The sequence below is a fragment of the Athene cunicularia genome, assembly GCF_003259725.1.
Source record: "Athene cunicularia isolate RWA chromosome Z unlocalized genomic scaffold, athCun1 chrZ_part1, whole genome shotgun sequence".
In the NCBI taxonomy this organism is placed as follows: domain Eukaryota; kingdom Metazoa; phylum Chordata; class Aves; order Strigiformes; family Strigidae; genus Athene; species Athene cunicularia.
Window position 1 is genome coordinate 32,869,668 of NW_020799142.1, and position 22,520 is coordinate 32,892,187.

The 22,520-nt window shown below is 40.8% G+C and overlaps 1 protein-coding gene across 5 annotated transcripts in view; it reads left to right on the top strand.

The window, feature by feature from the left end:
- Nucleotides 1–5,315: 5,315 nt before the first annotated feature.
- KATNAL2 (katanin catalytic subunit A1 like 2) overlaps nucleotides 5,316–22,520 on the top strand; it is a 33,481-nt gene continuing 16,276 nt past the window's right edge. For 2 of the 5 annotated variants that reach the window (XM_026865400.1, XM_026865403.1), the window contains exons 1-10: nucleotides 5,316–5,444; nucleotides 12,240–12,310; nucleotides 12,698–12,864; nucleotides 15,108–15,150; nucleotides 15,553–15,676; nucleotides 16,735–16,830; nucleotides 17,316–17,414; nucleotides 18,219–18,296; nucleotides 20,824–20,922; nucleotides 21,420–21,483. In XM_026865400.1, the coding sequence (XP_026721201.1) occupies nucleotides 5,394–5,444; nucleotides 12,240–12,310; nucleotides 12,698–12,864; nucleotides 15,108–15,150; nucleotides 15,553–15,676; nucleotides 16,735–16,830; nucleotides 17,316–17,414; nucleotides 18,219–18,296; nucleotides 20,824–20,922; nucleotides 21,420–21,483 (892 nt within the window). In that variant the 5' untranslated portion in view covers nucleotides 5,316–5,393. Of the gene's footprint in view, nucleotides 5,445–12,028; nucleotides 12,112–12,239; nucleotides 12,311–12,697; nucleotides 12,865–15,107; nucleotides 15,151–15,552; nucleotides 15,677–16,734; nucleotides 16,831–17,315; nucleotides 17,415–18,218; nucleotides 18,297–20,823; nucleotides 20,923–21,419; nucleotides 21,484–22,520 lie in introns of all 5 variants that reach the window. The other 3 variants (XM_026865401.1, XM_026865405.1, XM_026865404.1) reach the window with 3 other exon arrangements.

Sequence of the window (22,520 nt, forward strand, 5' to 3'; positions counted from 1 at the left end):
ACTGGGGTATGGAAATGAACTATCTGATCAATTGGTTGCTCCAGCTTGGTCTGGGCCCTCTCCAAATTTGTTTGCACAAGCTAGAGAATCTCACAATTTTTTGCATCAATCAGCAAAAATGTTGCATAAATAATTTAAAATTCCTCTTGAAGATGCGAAGAGCATTGTTGCCTCTTGCCCATCCTGTCAAAAAATAAGATTTGGCCTGGGAACAGTAGTTAACTCACGGGGCCTATCACCTTTGCAGTTATGGCAAATGGATGTTACTCACATAGCAGAATTTGGTAGGTTAAAATATGTACACGTTGTTATTGATACCTTCTCCATGGCTATTTGGGCTACAGCTCAAGCTGGAGAGACAGCTAAACATGTTGAAAAACATTTATATAGTTCTTTTGCTGTACTTGGAGTGCCAAGAAAGATCAAAACAGACAATGGTCCAGCAATATTTCTGGACGCTTCCAACACTTCTGTATCTTATGGAGCATTAAGCACTGCACAGGAATTCCACACTCTCCCACTGGACAAGCAATCATTGAACGAGCTCATCAAACTCTGAAGCAAATGCTTCAAAAACAAAAAGGGGGAATGTCAAGTATGATGCCAGCTGAACAAAGTTTTATGTATTTTGAATTTTTTGAGGCTTACAGGAGAACGTCAAGAACCACAAATGATGATTCACAGTTTAGCAATAAAGGGTGATGCTGAACAATCTATGGGCACACAGCAACCGTTAGTTATGTTTAAAAATTTAAATACTGGGCAAGGGGAAAGACCTGTTAAAGTACGATTAACTGGCAGAGGTTATATGTGTGTGCTTACAGATCATGGCTTACGGTAGGTTCCATCTCAATTGGGTGTGGCCTTGGAAAGAAGGTCAAGCTCACAATCCTAAACCTTGCAATGGTTCTAATTGATTAATGCTCATAAATTCTGAATGTGTTTATTGAAATCCCTTCCAAACCAGTAGGGGCCCAAGTTATGTAGGAAAGTTAACTATGTTCACAGGATAGTTGAGAAGTTGTTACAAGGGGGAATTGTTGAAGTTGTTAAAATTGTTGGAATTGTTAGAATTGTTATGTTTGTTATTATTTTGCCATGCTTAGTTTGTTGTATTAACAATCATTGCAAAAAAGCCCACACAGAATGTGGATTGCTCAAAAACAAAAAGAGGGATATGTTGGGAGATAATGGACATGTGAGCAATCCTACACATGTGCACGCCTCGGCAAGGACATAGAACGAAGAACTCAGCAACCAACTCCAGGAGATGGGTTGGGCGGAGAAAGACATTTGAGTGTGGCGCTTATTATCCAATCGTGAGAAGGCTTGAAGCACGTGGACAAAGCTAACTGTCCAGTCATAAGGACTGCACCATGTACCGTTCGCGTGCACAGGAGAAACCTATAAAAGGGCTTGCTTACCTTCAATAAATTGGCATTGCTTGATCATACTGGCTGTGTGCGTGTCCATATCTCCCGCAAAGGGGGACCTGGGAGAAGGAGTTGGAGTCATGGGCAGGACATGTATATGAACTCTGAGGTCAGTGGGAGGAACAGGGGAGGTGTGGCAGAGCACAGAGCCCCCCGTACCCTCTGGTGAGATGATAGGGCTGCACACACAGCCCCTGCTACCCATGGGGGTCACCAGAGGAGCAGATGCTGACTTGCAGCCTGTGGAGGACACCACACCAGAGCAGGCAGCTGCGGTTAATGGAGGCCAGGACTCTATGGGAAGAAGACACCCCTGCTGTTGTAGTTGAGTGCTAGGAGGACTGCAACACATCTTGGGGAAACGCTGCGGCCTGTGGGAGTGACTCATGTCAGAGAAAGTTCATGGAGGGCTCTCTCCCATGAGAGGGAGACCAAGCTGGAGCAGGGGAAGAAGACAAGAAGTCATGTGTCAGCCCCCTCCAGAGGGGGATGAAGTGGCAGGACTGACTATAACCCCCATTCCCTGCCCCTGTGCTGCTGGGGAGGGAGCAGATAAGAGATGTGGGGAGCAAAGCTAAGCCCAGAAGGAAATGAGGTGTGGGAGGAGATGTTTTCAAGATGTGGTAATGCTTCTCACAGTCCTACTGTCTGATAAGTGTTATTACTAGTGTCTGAATTAAATTCATATTCTTTTTTCTTCCCCTGATGAGTCTGTCTTTTGCCCATTACCATAATGGGTGAGTCACCCCTCTCTGTCCTAATGTCAATTCCTGAGCCTTTTCCTTTTTTCTCCTTCCCACACTGGGGGAGAAGAGGGGAGCGAGTGGCTGCGTGGTACTCAGCTGCCCTCTGAGCTCAATCCACAACAACTCCCATCTGATAGCACATCAATGCAGCAATTACTTTGTTTTCCCAATAGGCTTTAATTAAGGTAAGAAGGGAGCCTATAAGGACTAAGCATCCTGCCCCCTAAATTGAGTTAGACTTGTTAGGAAAAAACCCAAACATCTGGGCTTCAGCTTTCTTTAGTCATCTTTCTAGGACTATGCATAGCCTGTCTATACAAGCACTGACTCTTCCCACAGCTGTGTTACCTACTGAAATTGGGACATCTGAGCCTCTAAATAAATTCTCCCTGCCTCCCACAGACGCACTGCAGACAGTTAAAAACAAAACAACAAAAAAACCCTCCCTACAGCTGCTCCCAGCATTGCAGCAATTACACTCATAAGCATTATACCTCAACGAATGCCTCCTGTGCTGCTTAACCAGCTGCTAATACAACTGAAAATGAATTACAGACAGTGACTGGGGGGGGTCTGACATGATTCAGTCAAAGGTAGATATTTTGTGTGTGTGTATGCTGTGTTTAAAGGAGGGAACTTTACGAGGCCAGCCTGAGACTTCTCCATCATCTTTTCTATCCCACAGCCATTTATTTTTCAATGTAACACTAGAGAAAGTGGATGGCAAAAATGTGATGGGATGCTGCTCAGTGCCCACAGCCCCCTTGTGTTAGGTTTAAAACTGTCAAAGCACAGAGGCTCACAGACCCCCTTAATTGCTCCCCTGCCGATAAAAATATGGGCTCTGATTACAAGACAAGATGTTCTGAGTTGGATATTTTATGTATTGGAAAGAAATTGTACATATGGGTGCTTTGTATCTGCACCTTCTGTGCAGCTAACTGACAAAACAGAGCTTAGATGGGAAATAGTCTTCTCTGTCAAGACATACAGTGGAGTTAACTAAAGTGGTGTCAGACTCAGTAGATATATATAGATAAAATGTAAATTAGAAATCGAATTTCTTCTTATTTTTATATTCTAATCAACTTTGATGATGAAACACATGTTAATTAGTTTTCCACTGTCCTGACATACTAGAGTGTTACACCTATATTTTTGTTATAAGCACAGCAGGGAGATATTTAAATATTTGATAAAGTTGTTTACCTGGAGGTTATTAGTTTTATTAAATGATGCTTATTGAATGTAAGGCCTAGATAATGAGTGCCCTAGCATGATTTCTTTATTTGTTCTTGAATTGTTTGGGGACACCTTGATCCTGCCAACCAACACTGTTCAGCTGCAGAAGTCTGCCCTTGCAGATTTAACTGCCCGAGCTTTTGTGGGGTCCTGAACACAACCTCCCCGACTGTGGGTGTGCATTTGTCTCCAAAGTCAGTTTGAAAGATTCATCACAAATGTATGATGAAAGTTACCCTCAAGTTTGTGTTCTAAGAATTGAAGACACTCTGTCCACCAAAACAGTAACAAACCACATATGAAGATAGTGCTACCCCTTTAAGAGACTGGTAGAGAACTCTCTCAAGGAAAGCCAAAAACCTGGGATATTCTCTCAACAGAAACAGTATGATTTTGGAAACCTAACTGGGATGGCTTGAATCTTAACTTTAATTACAGGAACTTGTCTTTCAGAGCCATAAAACAGAAGCACGCCAGTAATGGAAAATGAATGCATTATTACCTGCTGTACTACCAACTTAAGGCCACAAAATTAAATACAAAGTCTAGTAGGAGAGGACCTAGGTTGAATGCAGGAACATTAATCTGATACACTTTGAAAACTTCATGATGAATGGGACAAATTTAACAAAAAAGGTATGTATTAAATTAGATGCTTAACAAGATGAAAGTACTTTTGCAGTGTAACTAACTGAGCAGTTAACGTGCGCTGAAGTCATGTTTTTGCTTAGGACATCCTTGAGATGAAGACATACTGAAAGGAGAGAGAGATGTTATGAGTATGTGCAATTGGAATTGTATTAGTGAAGGGAGCTTGAGGGAACATAAAGTTTGTGTTGCCTTACACCAGATTGGGAGAGTGTAGGAAGAGGGCTGGAGAAACATTCTGGAGTAGAAACAGGGTTCCATCAAAAGGATGAGGCCTTTTGGGATACTGATGGCTATACTGAGAAGACAGCATCTGGAAGAAGGTCTGGATGTCTGGAAAACGTGTATACGGGGATGAGATGGTAAGCAAGCATAGCGTGGCATGGATACAAAGAATCTGGTAGTTACCCTGTCCAGGAACAGCTGGTGGAACTGAGTGGCTGTGGGTCTCCAAGGGCAGGACTTGGGGAGAGCTTGCGCCTGCTGCTGGCTGGCTGGAAAGCGTTTGCATACGAGAGGACCGGCTGTTTCCAGAGGATTGTTCTTCACCACTCTGACCTCTTCCATCCTGCTTTGTGCCATTGTGGCTGCCAGCGAGCAAGCCATTTGCATGCTCTAGCTTGCCTTTTATGTATATTCAGAGATTTTTTTTTTTTCTGTTTTTAATGTCTACTCCAGCTGGACTGAAGCCAAACAGTATCCAACACCCACACCACTCACCCCACCAGCAATTCACATCCCGAACCCATGAGGCTGCAGCAGTCAGGCAGCCAAGTTTAGCAACGGCTTTCGGGTGCCCTGAAAAGGGCCCTTCTCACAGCCCTGCGTTCCCTCAGCACCCCCATGCTGCTGGCCTCCATTTTAAGGCCCACCGCCATGCCCATGCTTGGTGTGAGGGGCTGACGGCACCTGCTTCTCCTCAGGCGCACCCCGCATTCCTTCTCTGAGCGAACTGGGCATGTTTAACCGTGGACTGGTTTGGTTTGGTTCGGTTTGGTTTGGCGCGGCCCGCCCTCAGCCCAGCGCGCCGCCACTCCCTCACAGCTCCACAAACCACCCCACCGCCCTGCTCAGGTGAGCCTACTGCCGATTGGCCAGCGCTACTGCTACCCCCGCCTTACCGCCCTACTGCGATTGGCCTATCCTTCAAACGGCCACTTATGATTGGGTGGCTCTGCGGGCAATCTTTCACCCTTCGGCGTCTCGATTGGCTGTGTGCGGGAGGTAGGGCGGGCCTCTCCCGCACGGAGCCCGCTGCCCTCGCAGTGACTTTCCCCGCGGGCTGTGGCCGGCCGTGGCCGTGGCCGTGGCCGTGGCCGCCGCGATGGAGCTCTCCTGCCAAACGCTGAGAACCACCCACCGGGCGAGGGAGGCGGTAAGAACCGGCAGGACGGGCGGCCGCGCGGCCGCGTTGCCATGGAAATCGGGAGGGGCGTTTCTGCGCAGGCGCAGGGGAGCGGCGCGCAGTGCGCAGGCGGGAAAGGGCCGGGGGGGGCGGTTGGCAGTGACACGCCGGCGGAGGTATTGCTGAGTGTTTTATCCACCTGGAGGTGGCTCTGGCTCTCCCTCGGGGTGGGGACTTGGCGCACTCCTCCCTTCTCGTTTCCCTTCCCTGTACAGGAGGGAAGTGCTGCTTGTCCTCGCCGCTCCGCGCCGCAGGGCAGGGCCCCTTGCTCCCCTGGTCACAGCAGGAGCAGGTGCACCCGAGGAGGACAAGCCCGTATTCCGCCCCCAGGTCCCTTTTTGTAAATCAGGGCTGTACACTCCCACTATGCCTCCGTCCCACGGATGGGTCGGGCTCCAGCAAGCCCAGAAGCAGCAGGATTTTGCTACATTTCTTAATCTGTTCTTTTGCTTCCATCTGCCGGTCAGATTCAACTAGAGTTAAGACTATGAAGCTGCACTGCAGGACCTTCCCAGAAAGGTGTTAGGTGATCTGTATGCATAAACAAGTCCCCACTATGCATGGATAGCACTGGATTGCTCACGAAAAGGTAGTTTGGGGAGAGGTTCTGAGCCCGACTTTTAGGTTATGTCAACCTCTGATTAGTAGATGATATATTTACCTAGGAATGGGAGCCTCCAGCACAGTCTCTGACCCCTAAAGTGAATTCGGATCCTAACCACTGACGGTGGTGCCCTAAAGTGTGGTATTAAAACGGTGTTTTAATGTGCAGAAGGAAGACGAGAGGGAAAAGGGGTCTGATTCGGATTTGGGTGGCCCTGGTCCCAAGGATGGGTGTGACTACTAAATGCAGAAACAACGATGGGAATAGGACCTGGAGCTCAAGAACTGTTCCCTGTGAGCTGTACCATTGTGTTTGGGTTGTTTTGCCTTGAAAACTGACTTCTTCATGGCATTTCACAAGATGGACATGAAATTGGAGTTTATACTTTGGGTATAGAGTAGAGGGAGGTGTTCATATTCTGCAGAGGGCAGAAGTTTGGAGTCTACTTTTTCTTAAGCCAGTCGTCTAGAACTGACTAAGAAACACCCTGAAGCTACTGAAAGGATTCTCTGATTCTTGCTCTAAGGTTCTTGACTTCGTTGGAGGGAGCCTAGATACTTAATTTCTGTTTTCTGAATTGCAGTATTTCAATGCAGTACCTAAAAGTTAGGCTGCTACATCATTAATTTGTAGCACTAAATAATTACTGGAATTTCTGCCTGTATCTGTAATGCATTGTCCATTAATGTATTCTATATAATGGAAATCATTATTTTATAGCAATTTTGGGGAAAAGGGTTTAAAAAAATGTGCATAAATTATATTATTTGGCTGTTCTTGGCCATCCAGTGTAGTTTTACTATCAAAGAAATTTGTGAGGCATTTCACTGGTTTTAGTTGTTAAATATTTCCTATGTTTGTTCTGTTAAATATTCTTGACAGAATATTATTGTAAATTTCAGTAGAACTTTGCAAATTCATACAAATGGGAGAGTTAGTGCTTATTAGTTAATTTGTAAATTCAGCATCCTTTATTTGTATCATTTAATAATTCACCATACTTTGTGTCTACTCATTTTTATGTATTCATAATATATATCACTTCAAATTAGTGAAGTCTTGGCAGTGTAAATCCTGGCTTCAGCACTGTTCCTGTTAAAAGAGGGAGAAAACAGTGGTCTGTGAGTGGCTCAGCATTGGCGCATGAATTAATGAAGGACAGCATGTAACTATTGCAGTGGGGGGAGGAATCAGAAGTTGTTTTTTTTTCAGCACACAAAACTCAATTTATAAAATGTCTTTAGATTTTAAACGTAACGTCTCTCGCATGCATCCTAGTGTTGCTACTAGGACAGTTGAACTTCTGTGGTGAGCTTGCTGTATGTCTTTAATTATGAAAGCTATTTGTAATCCTTCTTGAGAAACTTTGCCAGCTCTATTGTTTGCAGCAGGCTTGTATAATCTGGAAGAGAGAAGAGAGTAAAGAATCGCCTTTTCTTTGTGCTGGGAAATCCTATTCAATGGCAGTCAAGTTATACCTTGTTTAAAACTCACCCTTCTCTGTCTGTTTTTCTCAAAAAAATACTGTCACCAAGCCAAGCAATAATTGAACATCAGACTTTTAAAAAGCCTGGCAAGGCTGCAAATACAAGATGCAGAGGACTAAGGGAGAGGGAAAGCTGTGGTGATACAGTGGTGGAGGGAGGAGGAAAACTGGGTGAGCCTGTCATGCCTCAGCTACTCTATATCCTGGCACAGCTTGGTCTGAGGAACCTCATACTTGGCAGCTATCTGGGGATCCCAACAGCACAAGGGGGAAAGGACACTGTGTGTGTATTAGGATAAGATCTTTCCCTGTGTGATTACAGAGCTAACCACATGCCTCTTGTCTGAATTCTTGATCACAGATCCCTCTGAACTCATCTTGACTGCTTCAGTTGAATGTACAAGGGCACAGTATTACCATAGTAAACATTTCCAAGCTTTTCAGACTGTAACTTTTTTCTTCATGCTATCAAATATAGTCACGCAGAGATATAGGCTCAAATGATAATGAAACATTATAAGGTTAAATTAATCTTTTAGTAGGTCCATTAATTTGATGGAATTACACGAGAGACTAGGTTGATTTATAATGTAAATGCATTTTAGTAAAAGGTATGGAGATGACTAAATGAACAATTACATTTAAAGATGCAGGACTCTTAACAGTGTAATTTTAAATGTCTGAAAAGAAAGGAATACTTACTACTTTTGTTAAGATAGAAATAAATAAAATACACTGTGTTGGAGCTAATCAGTTAAGTGCTCAACTGTTTAGTTTTTAAAACAAGATCACACTCAAGTGCCTTAAGCTTTTATTAATTGCATGGACCCCAAAATCCCCTATAGTAATTGAAAATTTAATTACATACATTTTTTGTTCTTTTAAGAATGGAAGCTTATTAAACTTTAAACACTTAAACATCTATTGAAATACCAGTGGCTATAAACAACATGCAATTCTAAATACTAATTAAACAGGAAGGCTAAATCACTATAAAGCTAAACTGAATTTTAAGTAACTTTGCACTCGTAAGTACTCCAATTTTTTTCATGCTGCATAAGATTTACCATTTTCTCTCTAAGCACAGCTGAAGTCCTGGGCAGTGTTAATATCTGTACTGTGGCAGGCATGTTGTTTTGTGGATATACTTGCAGTGGGAATCAGTCCTTAGAGAATAAACTGGAGTTCAGGAAAGGAGACCAGCACGGGCAGAGAGCTGTGAGTGGACAGCTAAAGCTGCTGGTGGCACTGACACACGTAGAGGTTCACTTACCTCCTGTAATGAGTACGTGCTAAAATAAGATTGGTGAAAGACAGGGAGATGTGGCTTTGTGGGGTTGGTCAAGAAAGCAATGATTTGTGTGCTGCTGACTCACAAGGTTTTTGATTTGGTAACAGTTGCGTGTCGAAAGGTCATTAATTTTTGTTTTATAGAAACTCCATGGAACTGGGATCAGAGATTTTAACATCTCTGTTCTGTTTTTCAGATCCAGTCTAATGCAAGTCTTTGTCAGTTAATCAGCTGATTAATGACTCTAGTTAATTTTCTTTGGACAGATGTCTGATTCCTCAAATTAACGACTGCTTTTCGCATTTGTATTAACACAGGGTAAAGACAGAATGAACATCTCAGTCTAAAGCATCTCCTGATTTTTAGGTGGGGCTTTTTTTTGAGGTAAAGGTTCACTTTCACTTCTGTTTGGTCAGTGCAACAGGATGAATATCAGTATGTTAAGGCTGAACTGGGTTGCACAAACATAGACAAAATGTTATCCTATACCCAAAGCAGGTCATTACTTAGAATATTTGTGATGCTGCCCATCACTCTATCACTATTTATACTAGAATTTAAAATGCCTTTAAGGATATCAGGAGTAACCTAGTGAGATGCACACCAACAGAAGACATATCAGAATGCAAATTCTTTGCAAGGAAATTTCCAGTGAAGTATTGTGAGCCCTGTCAGCTCATCAGGCAGATGCAATTCCTCTCTCATCAGACTATTACTGTAAATACTAAAACATGAAACATTTGGTGGGTTTGTCTTCTATGGCAACCACTATGTTTTCAAACTGTGTTTAAATATTCAGAGGTAGCTGTGATCTTACTTTTTGTTATGTGGCAAACACAACAGTCCATTTTTCTCAGCATAAAACAGCAGGAGTAGTTACATTTAGAAGACAGGTGGGACTCTCAATGAGTGATGACTCCAGCTTCCTTCTTGCACATCCAAGCTTGATTCAGAAGATTCAGATGATCCAGGTGAAATGGTGAAAGGTCCACAATTCAAAATGTATTTTCCAAACACCAGCATCTCAAAACAGTGAGAATGAAAAGATCTTTCATCCCAGGATGTCGCTGTCTTCTCTTTGCTCATGGCAGTTCCCAGAATTGGTTCGTTTCTTGTAACACCTCTCAGGAACAAGTCAACTTCATTCAAGAGTTACTGATCTACCAATCATTTATACATCACTCTTCCTCCCTAAAATGGTTAGAAAAATCTTTGTACCACCACTGAAAGGCAAACAGTGTTGTAGCTTCCTTATGGACTCAGAGCGGCCGCATAACTTTATCAAGGGGGTTTTAAAGATAGTAAAGTCTAGAAGTGGGGTATGGTTTCTTCCCTTTTCCCCAGTCAATTTAATTCTTCTCTCTCAAACACCAGAATGTGGATTCTACCGATCTTTCTATTAATACAAACACACTTTCACCCCACAGGAAACGTTAAAAGCAAACCCCCAGCCCTTTCTTAGTTGTGTCACTAGATGGCCCCACATCTGAAAATATATGCTATACTGGGACACCTTTTGTCTGCTCTACCCAGTACTTTTTACTCGTTGACGAACACACAGAGAGGTGTTAGGTTTTTTTTTTTTAAAAAACCCTATCGCTGATTGTGCTGCCACAAGTGTTTAAATTAGCATCAGAATGCTATATGATACCCACTGCTATGTACAGCGCAGGGGGAGCAGTTAGGTCTAATCTGATAAAGGAAAGGCACACTAAAGAGGTAAATTGGACTTGCAGTACTGCACCAGCCAAAAACACCTCTGCATGTAGGAATAAGTGATTCTCTGATATCCACAGTTTACTATAATGATGCTTCCTTCCAAGAGACCAGAAGGAGAATAGCGTAATTGTCTTTGTGTATGGATATGCCTTTTACACATCTTGTGGGATTTGAAAGCATAAGCCTTGGTCAGTAGTAATTCTTTGGCTTGTTCGTGTGCCAGGCACTGGCAGAGAGCAGCAGAAGTAATTTTTTACAGACGCTGGGGCTCTATTTCCAGTATGAAGAGGATAAAGATTTGTGGATCTGTCACGTGGAGGTTCCTAACACTTGAGCTAGGCTTTTTCTTGGGAGAGGATACAGAAAGGAGGGAAACTGGGGGTGGAAGCAGGAGTCTGTGTGTGCATTAGTATGCAACATGATCAGAATTATATATGTGCTATGCAAGCAACAGAAACTACTGCTCTTTCTCCATCCACTGAATAAATGTCACTCTTTCATGCTCACACTGGGTCCTCGTAAGTAATCATAGAATGATAGAATACCTCAAGTTGGCAGGGACCCATAAGGATCAGCAAGTCTAACTCTCAGTGCTGAAGGTCAGCATCTTAAAAGAGAAAAGAAATAATTCATTTGGCTAAATGCAGGCTTGGCCATACCTGCTTTTCCTGCAGTTCCAGCTTCAAACCCAATGAGACAGACCGAAGTCGATATGCTGATTTCTAGAGCTTTCCTTGTAGCAACTTCTGTTATAACTAAATCTCAGGGTTTCTCTGCAGACACTCTGCATATATGGCATGTTTCAGCAGCATAAGGCTTTGTTCCAGTATCTTACAAGATTTCTGCTTCCATCACCCCCTTTGCTCTACTTGATATTCCACTTTATGCTCCCCCCCCCCCCCCCCATGTAGCATCACTGAATGATGATAAAGATGTTTTGCACTGCCTTGTTTTTATCATTACACCATTTGTGAATGACGTTGGGTTGTCCAATCTGTGTGAAGAAAACTGTAGGACTGACTCCATATTGAAATTTCTGCATGTTGGGTCCTGAGTTTGGTCTATCCTGTGTTAAAATTGGGCAATGTTATGTCAAACTTCTGATTCTTCAAGTACTCTGTATTTCACTTGTGTTTTTATGTCAAGGTCCATGAATTGGGAAAGGCCAAGAGTATACAGCTGGTCTTTGTAGTGTAGTTATGCAGATCCCAGACCTTTTCTCCATCCTGAATTCTCCCAGCACTCAGAAAATGGGTTTCCAGTTTCTAAGAGGGAGGGACATGGCCATGCTGGAGCACAAGACTTCCTTGCACAGCCCTTGGAGACACTATGCATGAAGTCTGCAAGAGTCCTACCCTGAAATTCATAGCAGCCTGAACATGTTGGAGAGCTATAACCATAGTAAGGGAAGTAAGTAATTTTTTCCAACTTCAAAGTAATTTTCTCTTCTCTAGGAAGAGGTTTCTACCCATCCAGTAGCCCTGATAATGTGTAAGAAAAATTACATTGAAAACCACTTTCCTTCTGTTTATTAACAGTGAGTTGTTTTACAGTTCTTACATGCTGTTGTCTTAATTTGTTTGTTTCCACAGGCTACATTTAGATGCTGTTTACAGCAATAAAGAGAATATTACATTTGATCTAGAGTTCTGTCTTAATTCACAGGATGAGATGCGAACAGAAGCTCGTCGAAAAAACCTCCTCATTCTAATTTTGCATTATTTAATGGAGGAAGGGTATGTTTTTAAAATAATGCTGCTCTATGTTTGTGGGGTTTTGTGTGTCTGACCTCCCATGTGTCCTTCTGACCTCTGTTGGGTGGATCGACAGCATGGTCCCTTGGCTTAATGTGAGGAGGAGGTAAACTACTATTCATATCTTGGCAGTTTACTTTGCTATATTGTTTCAGTTTCTGGAACAAAAATGTCCTATATAATTTAAAAATACTTTCAAGCAATCAGAAAATTACTTTTAAATAGGGTATACGCTTTTATAACAAATAAAGTTGTGGACAGGTTAAAAATATCATATACTTAGTAATGCCATTGTTTGCTGTTTCTGTCAGAAATTAGGATAAGATAATAACACTCAGTGTTTTGATCTTTGCTTTTTGAAATTACCAGGTATGTCGATGCTGCAAATGCTTTGGAACAAGAGACAAAATTAAGTTTACGTGGCTTTGAAGTTTGTGACAACATTGATCTTGAGACAATTTTGATGGAATATGAAAGCTATTACTTTGTAAAATTTCAAAAATATCCTAAAATTACTAGAAAGGTCCTGGACACTGGTATGTGGCTGTTTTCCAAAAAGAAAGCTTTTGTTTCTCAAAGCCTAAAACATATATTTGCCTGATATACTTACCACCCTTCTTGTGTATGTCAGTGTTTAATGTTTGAACTCTCTTACAGTTACAGATCTATAGTTCTAGCACATGGGACATAAGATTTGAGAGATGAAACTTTGAGCCCTTCTGTTCTTCCTTCTCTCTTTATATAGAGAAAAAAGAAGGTGATATTTTGCTGTGTTTTAAAAACTCCTTTGATATTGGAAAATGCCATGTAAGCACAAAGTGTTATGGTATAGATACATGCACTTTCTTCTCATGGGGAGAACATAGTCTGTTCTATCTTGGATTTAATTTTTAAATTAAAATGACACACTTAAATGAAATACTGTAACTTTGCTTATCCAAGCTATTGCTTAAAAATTTATCACCACTAGTCTCATTAACCATTTATTTTGCACATTTTCATATACTAAAGGTAATGTGCCAAACAAGTCATAGGTTTATCTGCTCCAAAGGCCTTCAAGTCTGGGGTATAGATAAATGATACAGAATAAGGCAAATGAGAACATGAGTGTTTTGCTATGACTCTGAGAGCCTGAAAGTTTTGTACTTGAGCACAAAATGTGACTTATAGAAGCCATAAGAAAAAGCTGTATAAGAGTCACTTATAAAGAGCTTGGAGGATGCAGAAAACATCAACATCTCTTGCCTGTTTGTCTCGTAAGAAAAATATAACATTAGAGGAGGGGATGATTGGCTAGGGAACATCCCTGAGCAGTCATCATTGTTTCGTATGGCTGCCAGCTACTCTGAAATCACAGGTAAATGAAACATCATACAAATATAATAAAATTACCTGTATGGGTGAAACGATTTTTAAAGGTACTAAAGCTACTAGTCATCATTACATTCACAGTGATGCAGAAGATCAGTACTAGCTGGAAGCAAGCGTTATCTGCATGACAAAGATTTACAGCTAGAACCTATTGATTGGCATTAATACAAAGAGGAGCAGTCTTGCAGGACAAAACCAAAGGGATTTGTTACGAATCAAGAAGGAAAATGTATTTTGCAAAGCGTTCATCACGTTATACTTAGTCAGACTGAGTGGTCGCCAAGTCTCGATCCATGATCCAAGTGAACAATTCCCAGAAAGCCACTCTTAGACACTTAACGAGCTCTTAGTACCCATTTTTTGGACAATAAAGCTACTCAGGCATGGAGCACTCTGACATTACCCAAGCCCAGAATGGCAGCCATGCTAGCTGGGGGGTATCATCTCTTTTCTGCCTAAGCAGCCTCCCTCCCGCATGTGTCTCTCTAGAGTAGCTGCTGCCTGGTTCATTGTGACCTGCCTTAAACCGTGTCCATGGTCAGGTCACGGTATACGCAGGCTGAACAAAATGATTAGGGTGGCAGTCCTTACTACTAAATTCTTTGTAATACTCCCAGCAAATCCTACAGAATCAACTCATTTCCATGCAGAATTGCACTTTGCAGTGTTGTAGATGTACCCACAGGATTACAAGTTTCAGGCATGGGCTCTGCTGCCTTGAGGTACGCTGCGTTCCCAAACTCCTTCAGTGAAAGAGCTGTTTGGGAAGGATTATTATATGTAAGTGTATGAGAATCTGGGTGCAAGAGCATTGAACAGAGAACACTGATGGGAGATGTATTTTGGAACAACTAGGGGCATGCTAGCATGATACAAACCCTCGGCTTTATCAGTTGCCATCTGGGCTTTGTGAGTTTGACACAATTTGATAACCAGCATTGCAATGTGACATTTATGCTGTCTTGGTATGTTGAACATGATAAAATTACTACTAAGAAGAGTGATGCAAATTCTTATTTCCCAATTCAGCAAAGAAAAAAATATTAGCATTAAATAAGCATTCTGTGTGATATATTAAATTAATTTATTGTTCATAATCTAATTTCTGGTAGTGTCCATTTTACTGTAAAAATTATACTAGTTTTAAAATGTAAGCAAAGAAGCTAGAGACTGAATGAGCCTTAAAATTTAACAAGCCTGAAGCCAAACTGCTATCTCCAATATCAGTTTGCTTTCAAAACGTTTTTGCAAGCTTGCATTGCTTGTAATCATACTGTTCCTGCTTATGCATTTCTATTTCCGACATCATTAATGTGTGCTCAAAAATATTTTTGAAGGGGGAAAAAAATCAAGTTGCCCTTTTTTATATCCTTAATTATTTTCTATTTTAATATTAATTTTGCCACAGCAGAAAATAAACAACAGCTGAGAACTGAGGGAAGACCAAGAAGGTAAGAGAAATGTGTGGGTATTTTTCTGGGCAGAAAATTTTCCTATAAAGCAATATGCAGCGCGGTTAAAATAACTGTGATACCATAGAAATACTAAAGCCTAGAGTCACACTGCTGACTGCGTGGTGCATTTTTCTGTATCTTTTAGGGGAAAACAAAGACTTATTTCCCAAATGGAGATACAGACAATTTACAAAGTTTCTACAGTGTTGTTGATGTAGGGTGCTGTGTTTGAAAGCAGTCAGCATTGAACTTGTCTGTGATTAAAATCGATGCCTTAACTTCAGTGGGAGAAAAGTTAGCCCAAAACTGCTTTATTTCAGAACTCTTGCCTTTTAGTATTTTGAAGGAAAAAAGAAGCTGTGAAAGCCTTTCAAGATGTTATATTTTTTTTAATTCTAGGGCAGCAAGCTCTTCTCAGAGTTTCCCAAGGCTTAAACATCAGACTGTGCAACGACCGTTGTCAAAAACTTCACCTGGGAGTACAACAGAATTTAAATCTTCTACCAAGGAGACCCTCAAACAGGTTTAAACGTGTTTTATCGTGGCAGCATTACAGTTGAAGTTAATGTGATTTTATTTTTAAAGGCTATAAGCAGCAAGAAGATGCAAGTTACACAATTATTAATTGTTACACAATTATTAATTGTGTAACTAATGGGTTTTACCAGTTATGTCATTTAAGGATTATAGATGCAAGAGTTCAGGAGAATATATTTTCTGGCTGTGAGTTTGGGAGCAAATCACAGGCAAAAATTAAAGGAAATGGAATCATATAATCCAACCTATACTGAAAGCAACCAGAGTTTTCCCATTAACACCAGCAGATTGATCCTTTAGTGCCAGAAAGCAAGACAAACCAACCAAATAGAAAGAATGATGTCAGCTATAATCATCTTCATAGTGTTTGAGATTGGGGGAGTAATTTGGGTCTCTAATTTTCAGTTTGATGAGTCTCATTTTGGTGAGATTGCTGTGAAAACTATTACCATTTCTTATAGAGGAAGGATTGGGAACAACAGGTGGGTGGGCAAGCACCGTTTGTTACAGCTTTTGAGGAACTGCGAGAAGGAGAACCTCTTTTTTTTCTTTAAGTCCTTGTCCATATTCCTGTACAGGGTGGCTCTCACCACTGACCTGTTCTCTCACCCTTTAAAAAACAGGTTTTGGACACTACAGCAGTGACTGCTATGAAGTGAATGTCAAAGTAACTTGTCATCCTAAAATGGCTCCTCATTTCTGAGTTGACACATTGTGCCTTCTACTTGCTTGCAGTTTCCACTGTTCATTAAGTGTTTCTGCACATAGCTATGTGAAATGTGGATTTCTACAACTTAGAATGAAATGTAATAATAATAACAACGCGTATGAAATAACTTGAATGCTGAGCTCTAGAGCCATGGCTAAATGTACCATAACTAAATGTACAGTGGTGTCTGACAATATGGGATTACTGTTGCAACTACCATGTAATGATACAGCTCATCTGGGCATGTATGAAGAAGTAGGATGATACCTATAATGGGATAACTGTAACTCATCTTCTTAGCAATACATCTGTTTAAAAAATTGATTTTTCTTTAGGATAATGACAGTGCAGTTACTCTGGAGCAATCTCACTTTGGCTTAAGCATCGCAGCAATCAACAAAACTGGAGGAGACAGCACTCACCCAAGAAGGGTTGGTGGAAACCTATCGTGTGGTTTATGGTAGAAATGTGTATGTAGAAAAAACACATGGAAGTTTTTCACAAATCTCAAATGTGAGCTTTTTCTGTCTATTTTTATACAAAATGTTACTGTATAATTTATGATTTGGGCGGTAATTCTTTGCACAGGAGACTCTGCTTGCATTAAATAGTATTTCAAACATCATAAAGAAGGAAAAATATTTCTGGTTTTAAAACCCAGGGGTTAATAGCTAAAATTAAAGATAAATTTCAAATTCCCAAATGAGATGATAAGAGGCTTTGCAGTGAAATTGTTGCAGTGACTGAGGACATGTGTGGGTTTTTTCCCATTGCTAACACAGGTTCTGTGGTCAGTTTTTGCCATGTTTAGGACTTTATGTGCAGCAAGGAAACTAATTGCGATAATGGCAAGCAAAATTTGGTCCACAGCAGTTCTAATAGTTAAAGCCTATCAAAACATTATTTTCTCCTTTAGGGCCAAGTAATTGACTTCCATAGGATGATTCAGGATGCTGTCAAAGTATCATCAAATGGAATAGCCTTGAAGAGCCTTAATTGTGATCCAGATCCTTCAGTAAGTGCTTCTGTTCATACTTCCATCCAGTGACCATGAACATCAGTTTCATATAGCCAGGAACAAAATAAAACACCACAGTGATGTTGTCTTTGTTCCCAAGTGCTAAAAAAAGGGCTTAGATTTCTGAGTGGTGTATTCCCTTCTTGAGTCATACTTGATACAAGTCTAATTTGTAGACAGTTGTTTCCTCTTTGAACAAGACAACAAATACAAGTGATACCTTATGATTCACCAAAAAAACACCCCAAAACTGCAGAAACCTACAGAACATCTGAAGGTGAAATTCTAGTTCCTTTGAATTCAGTACATTATTTATGTTATTCAGCGCGAGGTAGTGTTTACCTCAGCTGAGGCAAGAACAGAGTTTTGTTGGTTAAGATAGAAAATTTTCAGTAAAGTAATCACTCAGGCATAAGCCATAGCTTCTACGACAGCACATCCAACTTACTCAGTGCCACTCCACCTGGCAACTGGTACACTTAAAGAGACTTTCAAAACAGGCTGTATGCTGACGTCGTGAACCATATTTACATTTTCATTTCTCTTAATCTACGTAGGGCATGTTTAGGACTACACGTGCAATAAGAGAGCGTCTCATTTTAGTGTTAATTCAGGATTAGATTCTGTAAAATGAAAAGATGAGTTACTGAAAATATGGCTTACTTCAAAATCTTTATTATTATCCATATTTTTACAGCTTTAAAAATTGTTACGATGTATCAGCTTTTTTGAAATTATTTCATAGTTCATCTGTTTAAAAATAATTGAAGTCTGACAAGAATTTATATTTGTCTTTTTTAGGAACGATTACTGAAACCCCTTAGTGCTTTTATTGGCATGTCTGGTGAGATGAGAGAACTTGCAACGGTTGTAAGCAAAGTAAATGGATCTCCATTTCAGTTGTATAGGGAACTTGGTTGTCTTTGTTATCTGAGAATACTGTTTGTTTCTTTTTACTGTCACTGATAGTGTTTATTCTTGAATGTGCAAGCTATTTCTCTTATCAAGCGACTCCCAACAAGTAATTTCTTTACGTGTAATGATGTTTCTTTCTGATACACAATGGGAGGACGTAATTAAGTGTTCATTTCTAATGGGGAATGTGTAATCTAATCATGCTGTACCCATGGGACTGTCATAGCTTTTCCCTTTGTTCTTATTGCTACAGTATAAGTACAATACTCCACTGGAAAGAGAGATTTAAATATATGAGCTCATACCAACTATTATGTAATGTATTATCTAACTGTGATCAAATGGAGAGAAAACCTTGATTCAACTCTGTGGGTGCAGTTTCCATTAGAGGCTTTGGTATGCAGTGTGGATGGTGTGCCTGTATGGCAGCAGTATCCTGATTCTCACTGCATCTACTAGATACCATGTACCAGAATTATTAAACGCTGATATTCCCACAGTGTTTATAATGCTGGTGATGTGCTTTGCTTTGCACTGCCTGCACGATCTGGACTCCTTGTCTCTTCTCACTTGACGCAGTGGAGAGATGCTGTTACTGTAGGCTCTGGAAGCAGTGCCCTTCCCTTGTCCCAGCACAGGAGCTGCAAGGGCAGCATCAATAATACACTGTATCCCAGGGCACACTGGGGATTTTTCCAGGACGGGTAGTTTGGCACCTGGAGGGAATCCCAACATTGTCAGCACCATTTCATTGTACTCATGAGTCAAGGTGCAGCCTAGAAAACAGGCCCTGGGCTACTGGGGATCAGCCTGGCTACGAAGCAGGTAAATACTTTGCGTGAATCACCTCCCAAACTCCACGAGGCACTTGTCCAAAAGGCTTCATGGTATCACAATATTTGATAGTGTTGTGACTCTTTCAGGATATAAGCATCAGAAAGTATCAGCTGTTGCTCCCACATACTTAAAGTCAGCTGTTCAAAAAGCCTGGAAGTCTTTTGCTGACTGATTTTGGTAAGCTGTGTATGGCCCAAATTCTTGGTCTGCAAGTTTTGCATTTGCAGTTTAGTAGAACTGAAGCCTAAGAAATTTCCAACCTTAAATTATTCTAATTCATTTCCACTCCTGTCTGGTTTTTAATTTATGGTAAACCTTTAAAATAGTGTTGTTCTTTCTGCTACTTCAGCAAAAAGCAATAGGGTTGCTTTAACCTTTGTTATGGTATGGTTTTTAAATTGTGCTGGTATGTTCCTAGTTGCTATGGTAATCAACACTGTGTAAATCAATAAAAATAAATAGCATGTGGTATCTATTTCACAACACAATCTAATTTAATTTGATAACAGTTATGGAAGTCTCTACTTAGTATCATAAATCTGATTCATCTTAATTTGCTGTTAATAGAAAGGGAAAGTGTAATCTACTCTATATAAATAATTTTTCTAATTGTATTAAATCAAATTTTCCCCTCAGATATAAGCACATAATTTTTCTTCATTCTCTGAGATCTGCCTGTTTTTACTGGAGAGAAGAATTTATCCCAACTATTTTTGCTGAGGATATGATACTTTCTGCAGAACAATTAGTCTCTGGAACACAAAGCCACAAAATATTACTAAGGCAAAGGGAAAGATTTGTAGATTTGGAAAGTTTGATGAATTAAATAAAATTAATTTAGTGAGTGCTTCAGGGCATAGACTAATTAACAACTATCTTTTGATAGATGCTTTGGGGAAAATTTTCCTCCTGTTACAGAGTTTCTCACAGCTTTTCCTGCAGCATATAAAATCTTGCATAATGTGGAGTAAATACATAGCAATTCTTCCATTACTTAGGTGCAGCCATTAAGTTACTGAGCATCAAGTTTAAACCAAACAAAAGTATCTTTACGTTGCACATGATTAAATTGTGGAACTCATTACTACAGAATAAGCAGTTCAGAAAAGAGATAAGAGAAATTCATTGAAGAATGAATGTCAAAGGGTATTTGAACTCAAAGACTAAGATGTAATTTTAATTATCCAAGTCCTTCGGCTGCAGATTTTGGTGGGTGTGAATATGAACCAACATATCACTCCTATTGCGTATACATTTTTAAAAAATGCAATACTTGCCAGCATCGGAGACAATATTAGGGTTGGTGAACCTTCGTATCGTGATAGCTCTTCATATGTTAGTTAGTTACTAAAACCAACTAACAGAAAACAGATCCAAGAAACAGAACTGCTCAGCTTATACATCTGGCAGTGTATATGTTCTTAGGGAAACTAAGGGCTTGAGGGGAAGCAAGGCACTGTGTAGCAGCTCTGTAGAAATGATTGCTGTGTATGCTTTCCTCTTGGGAGGTCCCTGGTAGGTAGGGTTAAATAATATAGTTTGTATCACTTAATAGCACTCTTATTTTATAACTGAGTCGATTCTTATACTTTGCCAGAGGTCATTACCATAGTGCAGAAAAAGTTGTACTGACAGGATGTGGTGTATGTTGCAGGACATTTATCTCCATAACCCAAATGTGAAGTGGGATGATATTATTGGACTGGATGCAGCGAAAAGGCTAGTCAAGGAAGCAGTTGTTTATCCCATAAGGGTAAGGCATTAAATAGTTTTGAAGAAAATGTTGGGCTCATTAGCATTTTCCTTCTAATTACAGTGATGTTTTAGAGTTATCACTATTTCTGTGCATTTCTAGGCAGTTCATGTTAGAACTGTTCCTGTTTCATCTGATAAAGGCATGTGTATTCTCCTATAGGAAAACAGCTTTTCAATATTAAAATTATAAGTATCGTGTTCTGTTCCTTGGCATATTTGGCAATGTTAGAGGTGCTGGATTTGGCCCATATTCAATGGATATCAAACCAATTGCATATGAAGTTTTCACTTAAAACAGATTTCAAATGATAAATATTTTTCTCAGTACTCAGATCATACATATTACATTGTTGTGCAGGGGTTTTATCCCCCTCTCTTCAAATTTCTTGGGTTTCCTGAATGTGTTAGGAGTGGTGGAGATAGGAGTAAGAATCCCCTGCATTTTGTCATAGGTGATACAGTTTTAATCCATACATTAATTTTCTGTTTCCACAGTACCCACAACTGTTTACTGGCATTCTGTCTCCTTGGAAAGGATTATTGCTGTATGGACCACCAGGTATGGAGAGCTTTATACCATATCCATTTGTTCATCACTGCCTCTGGTTTTGCCCCATGGATAAATGATTGGCGCTAATTAGATCAAACATGTTGGTAAAGAACATGTTCTGTAATGTGAAATAAAAGGAGAGATGAAAGATGATTACATCTCTCTGACACTCAGACTTGTCTGTTTGCCTTTCTCACAACACTTGACTATTTCTACACCTGAATCTTCCAAAACCAGTACTCATAGTCACCATTCAGAGGAGTGACAACTCTGGTTTTACTCAGCTTGGACCATATTAATCAAGTTTGGCTTGACCCGCTTTTCCAAAATGCTCATAAATATTGCAGTGACTCACCTTCTTAAGGAAAATGTCCTGTCTGTCTTATGCATTTGGGGGTTGTTTTGGAAATGGGGTGGAAGCTTTGCCCTCTGTGCTAGCTGGGTGTTTTCCGTGTCAGCACAGCTTCCCTGCTTCCTCTGCTCCACTCTGGCAGGAGGAGAGGGGACAGAGGCAACAAGTACCGCCTGGGTCAGGTTGCAAAGACTGTTGCTGCAGTAAACTCCATTTGTTCCTCTGAGTGTTTAAATGTACTTGCCACATAAGGTATCTGACCATTTTAGCTTGTGGTACTTCAGAATTTGGGGAATAGATCTGCAGTGCTGTCTCTCCAGACAATTCTGGAAGGCCCACAAAAATGATGCAAGGGCTGGAGCACCTTCCCTGTGAGGACAGGCTGAAAGGGTTGGGGGGGTTCAGCTGGAGCAGTGCTCAGACCTTAGAGCGGCCTCCCAGTACTTAAAGGAAAGATGGGGAGGGACTCTCTATCAGGGAGTGTAGGGATAGGACGAGGAGTAATGGTTTTAAACTAAAAAAAGGGGAGATTCAGACTGGACAGAACAAAGAAATTTTTTACAATGAGTGTGGTGAGGCCCTGGCAGAGGTTGCCCAGAGAGGTGGTGGATGCCCCATCCCTGGAAAGATTCCAGGCCAGGTTGGACGGGGCTCTGAGCAACCTGACCTAGTGAAGATGTCCCTGCCCATGGCA